Source organism: Lathyrus oleraceus, chromosome 6 (genome assembly GCF_024323335.1).
Source record: "Lathyrus oleraceus cultivar Zhongwan6 chromosome 6, CAAS_Psat_ZW6_1.0, whole genome shotgun sequence".
In the NCBI taxonomy this organism is placed as follows: domain Eukaryota; kingdom Viridiplantae; phylum Streptophyta; class Magnoliopsida; order Fabales; family Fabaceae; genus Lathyrus; species Lathyrus oleraceus.
In genome coordinates this window covers 473,695,590-473,707,597 of record NC_066584.1, presented here as the reverse complement: position 1 = coordinate 473,707,597, position 12,008 = coordinate 473,695,590, and the positions used below count along the sequence as shown (strand labels likewise).

At 33.0% G+C, this 12,008-nt stretch overlaps 1 protein-coding gene across 1 annotated transcript; it reads left to right on the top strand.

The window, feature by feature from the left end:
* The first annotated feature begins 10,079 nt into the window (after positions 1–10,079).
* On the top strand, positions 10,080–11,553 carry LOC127097759 (protein PIN-LIKES 2-like). Its single transcript, XM_051036246.1, has one exon. The coding sequence runs from the start codon at positions 10,177–10,179 to the stop codon at positions 11,551–11,553; it is 1,377 nt and encodes a 458-aa protein (XP_050892203.1). The 5' UTR covers positions 10,080–10,176.
* The last annotated feature ends 455 nt before the right edge of the window (positions 11,554–12,008 follow it).

Sequence of the window (12,008 nt, the reverse complement as noted above, 5' to 3'; positions counted from 1 at the left end):
AACTCCTCGATGCCTTTCTGGCTCCGTATCTCATAGAACTCCTGGGTAGTTATGTCCGGGATGCCCATTGTGTGAGAGGTGTCCTTCCTCTAGGCAGACACCCCAATCGTCCTTGTAGTATTTCCTTTGAATCAAAGTCGGGGTTTGGAAGGAGGATATGATTGACGAGAAATCTTCTGTGGCGGGAACGACCTCGATCACCGCATAATTGGAACATGCCAGAATCAAGTTGTTATGATTGTGAGATCCTTGAGATAAGGTGTTTACGATGATGAGATGTCAATGCTCACTAAACATATAACCTTTCAATATGATCTAGAATATTATAATATGACAAATTAAGTTATATTAAAAGAACAAGTTCACGTTAAATGTTAGACAAGAGTTCTTCAACCCTTATCTGCATTTTGCTCTTTAACAGTTAGAACTTTGTTTAATGCTCCTAGTGTTTCAACCTCCCCTTCCTTCACTTATAGTTCATTTTGCAAAATATTATTTACTTTGCAACTAAAATTAGAGGTGGATAAAGAGGCAGTTAAAGAACTACAAGCATTAAATAAAGTTCTAACAATTAAATAACAAAATATAGATAACAGTCTGAAGAATTCTTGTCTATAATTGAACATGTACTTGTTTTCTAATATAACTTTATCTATCTTATTATAATTTTCTAATGCAATTTGAAAATTTATATATTCGGTAAGGGATTAGAAAAACACTCAAACCACATAAGATATAATAAACTCATCTTTTAAACAAACATTAACAACAATATTCATCAACAACAAACCTTAAACAACATACAAGATACAACAAACAAATCTTATAACACGTAGCATAAACTACATACAATATACAACTTTTACTAATAACAACAACAACATATCAACTAGTAGAATGTTTCAGAAACCTACTTGTCCATAATGACATCTACAATGAAAGGAGGATGAAGCTGAAGTGAGAGCTGTAAATTTGTATTAATTTTGAATGGATGTCATTCTTGGTCTTTAACACAAGTTTGCAGCGCTTACTTTAGCTTCATCCTCATTATTGAAACAAGCATCCCTACCTACAATTCAAAAAAAATAGAAAGTTCAAATATTCTAAAACAAGCCATTGAAACATAAACAATAATACATAAAAAGATTTTGAAACATAAACTATTATAAATACGAACCTGTAAGGTAGCCATTTGCTAAGATTTGACGCAACAAAGATAACCCTTCGAAGAAGACGAGTTCGCTGCATAAGTTTGGGGTTTCCATATGAGAGACATGAATGACAAAGATGTTATGGTTTTGTTTTGAGAGAGACTAGTGAAAGAGATATTAGGGTTTTGTTTTGAGAGACACAATTTAATATACTGAAGCGAGACGTAATTTCGCTTATATATAAATAAGTAACATCTTTCACCACTGTTGATAATATGAACTGTGATGAAATTATTACACCTTACACCATTTTTGATTATAAGAACTATGATTGTATTCAGGTTCAAGCTCATATTATGTCATGATAAATGAAAAATTGTTAGTTCTGGGATTCGAATCCTTTCACTCCAAGCACATTTTACTACGATTGTTAACTATGACCGTAGTGAAATGTCTTTTAGTAAATATATAAAAAAAAGTCTAAAAAAGAGTTATTTCCATGGTTAACAAGAAGACTGTTGTAAAATGGGTGTTACGGAAGTGTCACATAAAATCTTTGAAGTCTTCATCCATTTTCGTCTCTGATTGAATTCAATGATTTATGTCCCCGTTTAATTGTCCATATTTTGTATTGCATATCCAAAATATTTAAATTGTGTGAGTTGTAGGATTATATGGTCTTCATTTTTTAATATGATCCTTATTACGATAAAAGATGACAATATCCAAAGATAGACGTGTAACAAACTAATAATAATAATAATAATAATAATAATAATAATAATAATAATAATAATAATAATAATAATAATAATAATAATAATAATAATAATAATATCTTTATTATAATAAAACTAACAAGGTCTAATAGAAAACCCTAAAAATTCATTTTCACTCCTTAACCCATTTAATGATTACACACCATCATGACCTTTTTGGATGCCTTTTTGTTTTATTAAATCTTTTGTCGTATGTTTTTTTTTATCTTTATCTTTATTATAATAAAACTAACAAGGTCTGATAGCAAACCCTAGAAACTCATTTTCTCCTCACTAATCCATTTAATGATGACAAACCATCATGACCATTTTTCATATCTCTTTATTTTATTAAAAAAATTATATATTTTTTAACTTTATTATAATAAAACTAACAAGGTCCGATAACAAATCCTAAAAAACCATTTAATGATGACAAACCATCATGATCTTTTTGCATGCCTCTTTGTTTTATTAAATATATTTTTTATATGTTTTTATTTATTTATTAAATCTTTAAACCATTAATATTACTACTTTTGATAGAAAGAAAAAACACAACTAGTAGAATTTTATTTATTAACAATAATGATGATAGTAGTGTCATAGTTCATATATATATATATATATATATATATATATATATATATATATATATATATATAATATATATATATATATATATATATATATCTATATATATATATATATATATATATATATATATATATATATATATAGAGAGAGAGAGAGAGAGAGAGAGAGAGAGAGAGAGAGAGAGAGAGAGAGAGAGAGAGAGAGAGAGAGAGAGAGAGAGAGAGAGAGAGAGAGAGAGAGAGAGAGAGAGAGAGAGAGAGAGAGAGAGAGAGAGAGAGAGAGAGAGAGTACTTTTGTAGATGACATGACTTTGTTTGAGATAAATGATTCTCAATGCTCTTCTATATAAATCAATATTTTGCCACTCACTTACCAATACCTCTCCATCACCTATATATTTTAACAAACAAACATAAATTATTTGAAGAAATCAAATGGCTTCAAGCAATCCTTTTGAAAAAAACTGGAAAGTTTCTCCAACAGAAATTTAATGGAAAGTTTCTCGATATGAAAGTTGCAAATACTATTAACGATGAGCACAACACTCAGATAACATATTTGATTGCAAGAATGCAAACATGTCATATGGAGTTTGACAATCATAATGTAAGTGATGCTTGTATCTTCTCCAATAAGTCGATTCTGTTTGCAAATACAAGTTGCTTGCATTTTGTTTTTTTCCTCATAATGTTTGCCTGATCTGTTTGGTTATGAAGGAACTGGCAAGACTTATATTTAGAGAGCAATGTCTACAACGTTAAGGTCAAAATGTGAGATTGTCCTAACAGTAGTATTAAGTGGGATAACTGCATTGCTAATTCCTGGTGGAAGAACCACACACTCGAGATTCGGAATCCCATTAAATGTTGATGAATATTTGACGTGTGAAATAACGCCCAAAGACCCTTTATCCGATTTAATACGTCGTGCAAAGCTAATCATATGGGACGAAGCACCTACGATGCACAAACATTGTTTTGAAGTTGTTGATCATACTTTGAAGGATATATTGAGAGCAAAAAATATTCCATTTGGTGGAAAGGTAGTTGTGTTGGATGGAGATTTTCGTCAGCTTCTTCCTATTATACCTAAAGGAGCAAGACAAGAAATTGTTCATTCTACTATAAATTCTTCTCCTCTTTGAAGTTTTTGTGAAGTGCTTACATTGACCACTAACATGAGGCTTCTAACCAAAGGTATAAGTTCAGACGTCAAAAAGAGAAAAAGTTTTTCATAGTGGATTTTTGAAATTGGTGATGGAAGTATCGGAGACGCTAATGATGAAGATATCACAGTCCAGATATCACAAGATTTGTTGATTACTAGCTTTGGTGATCCACTTTCAGCTATTGTTCAAAGCATGTATCTAGATCTAATGCATAACATGAGTGATCCGTCATTTTTTTCCAGAATGGAGCTATATTGGCTCTTAAGAATGTAATTGTGGATGTCATAAATGACTACATGTTGGATCTAATATCTGGAGAAGAAAAAACTTATTTGAGTTATGACTCTCCATGCAATGCTAGATTCGATGTTGACATGTCGGATGATGTGCACACTCTCCTGAATTTCTAAACACCATTGTTTCTTCTAGATTTCTAAATCACAAATTAAGATTGAAAGTTGGAGTATCGGTCATGCTATTGAGAAATATATACTCGTCTTTAGAATTGTGCAATGACACTCGGTTGATAATTATAAAAATGGGAAGGTATGTGCTTGAAGGAAAAATTATATCTGGTATCAATATTGGTTAGAAAATTTTTAGTGCAAGGTTATCACCGACTCCTTCAAATAAAAGACTTTCTTTCAAATTCCAGTGTCGACAATTTTCATTAATTATTTCATTTGCTATGACTATCAACAAGAGTCAAGGTCAATCACTCAAATATGTTGGAGTGTACCTGACCCAATCAATTTTCTCTTATAAACAACTATATCTTGCACTATTTAGAATTACTTCAAGGATAGGCTTAAAGATACTAATAACTGACTATGAATGTGAAGATTCAAATCACTGAAAATGTGGTTTAAAAAAAGTTTTCCAGAATGTTCAAAGTTAATTAATAGATTATTTATATAAAACTATGTAATTTCTTTTATAATCACTACGCCAAAATAAGGGAAAAGAGGGCGCTTATTTTGGTCTATAACAGCGCTTTTAAGCGCCCTCTAAAGTGGCGCTGGCATAGGTAAAGACAGCGCTTTGTTTTCCTGGAGAAAGCGCTCTCTAAAGTGGCCCTTTAAGGGTCATATTATAGTGCGCTTTCAGAAAAAAGCACCCTCTGGAGTGGTCCATAAAGGGCCACCTTAGAGGGCGCTTTCTGGAAAAAGCGCCCTCTAAAGTTGTCAATGTAAAGTGTTTAGAGGGCGCTTCCTACAGAAAGCGCCCTCTAAAGTGTTAGTTATTTTAAAAAAATTTGTTTGAAAAACAGTGGGTATTTAGTTGGGAACCTGTGCATACTGCAAAAGTGTAAAATTCATATTGATTTCATCCTTTAATCCAATGTTATACACCATTAATCCATTGATATATACAACATGAATCCATTTATATACAACATTTATCCTCCATATATACAACATTAATATATTGATATTCATGCATGTACAACAACATTCCATACATATATGTACAACAACTACAACCTATATGATTCTTTGATCAATAATGAATTGACACAATTCATCCTTCATTTCATCCAAATGAGCTCTTGAGTAAGATTTGTATTCGTCAAAGTACTACAATTAAGAGAATAAAACATATTCATGATTTAGTAACAAATTAGATGAAATATCCGATAATATTAAAATAAACCCTAAGTTATTATTCCATACCATTTTTGGGATGTCTATACGATTCAACGCAATGATATCTCTCATAAATCTCAATACAAAAAATCCGCAATCGACCGAATTGTTTTGCTGAGGACACTACACAGAAAACAAACAATATATATATATATATATATATATATATATATATATATATAATATATATATATATATATATATATATATATATATATATATATATATATATATATATATATATATATATATATATATATATATATATATATATATATATATAGTTAATTTCTTACAAACACTATTATAAGCAAAAATAAGAAACTTAATATATACCTGAACTCTGACCCAGGTAATGTCCTTCCTATTACGATAATTCTTTTTCGATCTAAATTTTAGTATTGCCCTAACAAAATAAAAACGTATATTGAGATCAATCTGATAGACATAATTAAATATACAAATACACACGAATATCTAGGGGAATTTCACTTACGCGTCAACTGTCTTCTTCATACTCGGATATTTACTCCAATCACCCGATAACGAATCGAGATAATACACCATTAGTCTCGAAAGATCCATAGCAACCAACACCCAGTGACCACTATAAAATAAAACAAAAATTTAGATGCATGAAAATTTTCTACGTAAAAGATATACATAGATTAGAATGAAATTATTAGAAAGAAAATCTAACCCGTTGCCAGAATTAAACGGTAAAAAATACAAACTGGGTGTAGTATTATCGTCGGCCGCCATGAATCTATCGACTAGTTCATTCTTTACGGATGTTGGATTTTTCGTTATTAACGTTGTGTTGATACGGGAAGCAGCAATAAAATTGAATCGGTTACACAATTCAGTTCCCCGCATCAATGTGTCATACATATACCTTAAATAGAAACATAATAAAGATTAGACTACTCATTGAAATGTGTAAATAAATTGTTCAACTAAGTAAATAATAGATTGATCGGAGTACCATATGTATGTATGAATGACAGCGATGCCCAATTCTTCGTGTTCAAAAAGTTGTTGCATGTCCTCCTTTGCAATTATTTCGGAATGAGCAATTCCGAAAACACCTTCATCAATATCTACACTACGGATGGCGTCGTGCATAATATCTGACTCTTCCACCATTTTCTCAAGACGCATCATAATTTGAGATTTTGTCCCGGACGTTGTTGGAATATCCTTACCAGCTTTTTTCAACTTTCGACCGGGAACCTAAAAATTCATATAAATTAAATCATGACTTTTTGTGATGCAACAGAATCGTTGCGTATATAATTCAATGGGTATATATATTTGTACCTCTTTTTGAGATGCAACCGACTCGATGCGTCTTGAAATCCCTTTACCAGCTTTATGTGTGGGTCTTGTAGGAGTCTAACATTACCATGTAATAAGGATTGATTAAATATCATAATTGTAGCTGAATTGAAATGTGAATACTAAATATTCATAATCATTTAGAACATATATACCTCGGCATCTGGGAAAATTAGATCTGACGGCCATCCAACAAAGGATCCGACTGCATCTCGCATCAACGTTGTCTCTGAAACAACGTCAGGTAATGGTAGAAGCGCGTCCGTATCTAATACAAGGTCAACCGAAACTTTCATATATCCCACCGGGAGGGGATTATGGTGAAGTAATTCACCCGAAGTGTTGTGCACTTTTCCCTTGCCAACCATGCGATAAGTTAGTGACGATAGATACAGCTGACAAGGTGTAATGCCCTAAACCAATAATAAATGTTATTGTTAACGTGTATATGTGTCAAGTAAAAAAGTGCTATTTTAATTTCATAATAACATATATAATTACCTCGGGAAATTTCGGTTGACAATTGATACTAGCTCGGTCACTAGTATCTTTTGCCTCGGAACCGCACCTTTCCTCTCTATACCTTGCATTCTCCTTTTGCAGTTTGAGTACTTGTGCCCTTAACTCCGCCAAGGTCTCCATCACCTCTTTGTTGGTAGGATTTTTTGTTTTTGGTTTTTTATAAAATGACGACGGAGTCACACCAAAACCTTACCCCTCACACGACCGGAATACTCAGGAACATTTAGTACTCGACTAAGTACGCTCCTGCAATCCTGGACCTCGGTTGAAGGTAAGGTTTGGGATAAAGTCTCCTGAAATATTATTAGAGGAGATTAAAAATGAATTATATGTCTAACAAAATTTTCGATATAATTAAAGAAATAATGTTACATATACTTACATATTCGTCATAAACATTTTGAACCGCTTCAACGACAGCCCCATCCTTCCCATCCCGAGCAGCCTTCCACAATACGTGCTCCGGAAGAGATGTTGCGTCACTTTTCTCCTCGGCTAGCTACACATTGAATCAGATTATAAGATCATCAATTATAACATATTGTGACAATGTATAAGCTCATAGAATTTGAATATACTCACAATTCTTTGTTGTAACCGTGCATATCCCGTACGCCCTTTTTTGTACGGATACGCGGGTTTTGATGCCCTTTTCCGATTTTTGTCGCTTACTTCCTAGATAAAAAAGTTTAAGGCATATCAGAACCAAGTAACTTAACAATTGTATAATACCATAATTAATAGACATTACATGGAATTTTTCGTTTCTTCGTTTGGCGACAAAGTTATCCCATTCTTCGGCTGAAATAATCTCCGCATACTTCATTGGTCGTTCTGCTTCAACAAATTTTCCTTCCTCATCCTTGAGAAATTTGTTGGACAAAAAGGATCGAAATCCTCGGAGTCTTTTTCCGGCCAATTGAATACAATATTTTTGCCAGCTTTCATCGATGTGAAAGGATCTCTAAAAAACATACACATGGAGTGTGTTATTATAAGTAATATTATAACAATATATGGTCAACAAATAGTCAACAAAAAAACATATAACAATATATGGTAAGTACCTGTATCTCGGACCATATTTTTTCTTTGCCAACCTTCAATTCCGGACTTCTCCAATTATCACATGTAATCGGAATATGTTGTCGAACAAGGAAACCAATGTAACTTGCCAACATTGAACCGTTAGGCTCAATTAGTTGGTCTTCAGCACTCCAATGTACTTCGAATTTTTCACCCTTGTCTCTTGCACGAATGATTGACTTCATAACAGTCAATCCTCGTTTGATTTCTTTTTCAACATTGTTACGTGATCCACTCGCGTCATGGGTATCGTCTTGGTTACTAGCCATTTTATCTGTAATATAGAAATGATTCAATAAGACCCAAGTAAGACAATGACCATATTCGTGAAGCTACACAAAAAACACATTCATATACCTTCCATTTCTCTCATGTTACAACAATCTAAACTCTCTCTTTTTTTCATCATTATTGAATACAAACTCACACACACCTACTGCATACAAAAGACCAATGCAAACTTATGGTGTTTGGAACATGAACAAACTTGCATCCATAATCATCAAACTTCCAAGCACAAGCTCAAACACACTCCAAATGACATCAGTTTTCAATCAGAAATAAAAAACCTTACAACAAGGTGCTCATGAACACCATATAGTGCTCGTTTGCCCTAAACAACATTAATCAACATAATGCACAAAATGTAAAACTCAGTTTAGAAAATGCCCTAATCAAACACCTGAAAATACAAACTATTGAGAGAAATACCTTCAAGGTGACAGTAACGATGGAGAAGAAAGTGAACAGCGACGGTGGACGCAGATAACTCAGTGAACGTGAACGCAGCAGCAGAAAAAGGCGACGGCGACGACGACAGTGAGGGAGGGAGAACGAACGGAGGACGAGAGTAATCACAGTAGATAGTAATCGCAGTAGAGAGAAAACCCAGTTACGTAAACGAAATAGCATATAGAGAGGGAAAATAAAGAGACATGCAGTATATGTTATAATTTTAATGTTTACTAAAGGGGACCTTAGAGGGCGCTTGTGTAAAAAAAGCGCCCTCTAAAGGGGGCCTAAGAGGGCGCTTCTAAAAGCGCTCTCTAAGGCTTTCCAAAAGCGCCTTATAAACTGGAAATGTACATGGACTTAGAGAGCGCTTTTTTAAAAACGCCCTCTAAGGGTACCCTTAGAGGGCGCTTTCATAAACGCGCCCTCTATTGGTGTCCCTCCATTTCCTCATTATTTTTTCGCTTCACTTTAGAGGGCGCTTTGTTACAAAAGCGCCCACTAACAAAGTGCCCTCTAAAGTGCGCTGTCTATTCCAGTTGTTCGCTCCTTATTTTTTCTCTTCACTTTAGAGTGCGCTTTTTTAAGAAAGCACCCTCTAAGGTGCGCTGTCTATTCCAGTTTTTGGCGTTGTGAATATTAAAAAAAAATCTATTTTTATTTATGTTTTATTTCATTTAACACAGCTATTTTTTTCATTCATAAAAATTTATATCATTATATTAATATGAATGTGATATATGCCATTTAAAAGTAATCCTATGTGTCCTGCGTCTAGTTATATTAAACTTCAAGAGTTTAGTTAGTTGGAAAAAGACAAACGTTAGATTAAAAAGTTTTGCATTTGAGCCCGTAGTGCTTTTTGAATCCTAAAATCTTTTCTATGTGCTTCATGGATCCCAACCGAATGACCATGAAGACGTGAACATTTGGCAGACTCAGATCAACTCTCATGCTGCAGTCATTGTAACTATGTTAAGATTCTCGTGAATGAAACCTTTCAAAGTGAAACGTGAAAGCTTTTTCTAATCTTTTTCCACAAAAGTTGATCCTCAATTTCCTTTTCTGTAAGTTTCTTCTTTCTTCACTTTCTTGTGTGCTAGCTATCTACTTCATTTTTAGATAATCACTTATTTGCAGGAGATTTGTTTCTCAACAAGCTCTGAAGGTAATCAATCATGTCAGAAGGTTTGCATGAAAATATAAGGCCTAACAGTGAAGATATTCGAACTTCTCTTCAACCTTTGTTGAAGCTAATCTCCCTCACACTCATAGGACTATTTCTTGCAAACCCTAAAATGCAGTTAATTCCCAGAGCCACATTTAAACTCCTAAGTAAACTTGTATTTGCATTGTTTTTACCTTGCCTAATATTTAGTGAACTTGGTACCAGCATTACTCTAGAGAATTTTAAGGAATGGTGGTTCATACCAGTTAATGTACTTCTCAGTACATTTTTTGGAAGCTTACTTGGATTCATAGTGGTGACTATATGTCAGCCACCTCAAAGGTTTAATAGATTCACAATCATAATGACCGGATTCGGGAACACCGGTAATCTTCTCATTGCTGTAGTTGGATCTGTTTGTCACACTCAAAATAATCCTTTTGGAAAACAATGCAAGTCAAGAGGTGTGGCTTATGTTTCTTTATCTCAATGGATTTCTGTGATTCTTGTTTATACTTTTGTTTATCACATGATGGAGCCTCCTTTTGAGTATTACGAGGTTGTTGAAAATGAAGATGAAATTAGAGAAGAACAAGAAGAAACAATACTTAATGATGTTAGTAGACCACTTCTTGTAGAAGCTGAGTGGCCTGGTATTGAGGATAAAGAAACTCAACATTCTAAGACTCCTTTTATTGCTAGAATCTTTATGAGCATTTCTGGTCAATCCACGTCTATTATTCCTGATCCTGGTTTTGAGATAGGATCAGGAATAATGGACGAGGAACAACGTAGTGGAAATGATCTTATGTCTATTAGGTGTTTAGCTGAGCCTAGAGTTTTTAGAAGGATAAGAATTGTTGCGGAACAAACACCAATTCATCACATACTTCAACCGCCAACAATTGCATCATTGTTGGCTATCATCATTGGAACTGTGCCTCAGATGAAAACATTTTTCTTTGGAAACAATGCACCAATGTCCTTTATGACAGATAGTTTGGAAATATTGGCTGGTGCAATGGTACCTTGTGTGATGCTTATATTAGGAGGTATGCTAGCTGAAGGACCAAATGAATCTACACTTGGAATTAGAACTACTATTGGGATCATTGTAGCAAGACTTGTGGTGCTTCCTGTTATAGGAATTGGAATTATTATGTTGGCTGAGAAGTTGAATTTTTTGGTTGAGAATGATGCAATGTTTAGATTTGTGCTTTTGATGCAGTATACAACACCAAGTGCTATTTTGCTTGGAGCAATTGCTAGCTTGAGGGGCTATTCAGTTAGTGAAGCTTCAGCAATTCTATTTTGGCAGCATGTGTTTGCTCTTTTTTCTCTTTCTTTGTACATTATAATTTATTTTAGAGTAATTGAATATTTGTAATATATATATATATATATATATATATATATATATATATATATATATATATATACATATATATATATATATATATATATATATATATATATATATATATAACGATGTTGTTCTTGTCAATATGGGGGCAAGTGTCCCACCAATATTTCATAAACTCTTACGTATTATATATTAGTATATTGAGACACTTATGTAATATTATGTTATGTTATACTTTCTGTAAGTTTTTCTTTTGTAAACAAAAAAAAAAGAAAGAAAGGTCTCTACTATTTCATAATCCAATATGAAAGTGGTGTTTTTTACCTTCTTTATAATCCAATATGAAAGTGGTGTTTTTTACCTTCTTTATGTTAGTGTATGATGTATTTGGGTGAGAAAGAAAGTAGAGAGAATAAAAACTAATTGGATTGGATTATTATTTGAATTATACTATGCACACGTGTATAATATATATATAT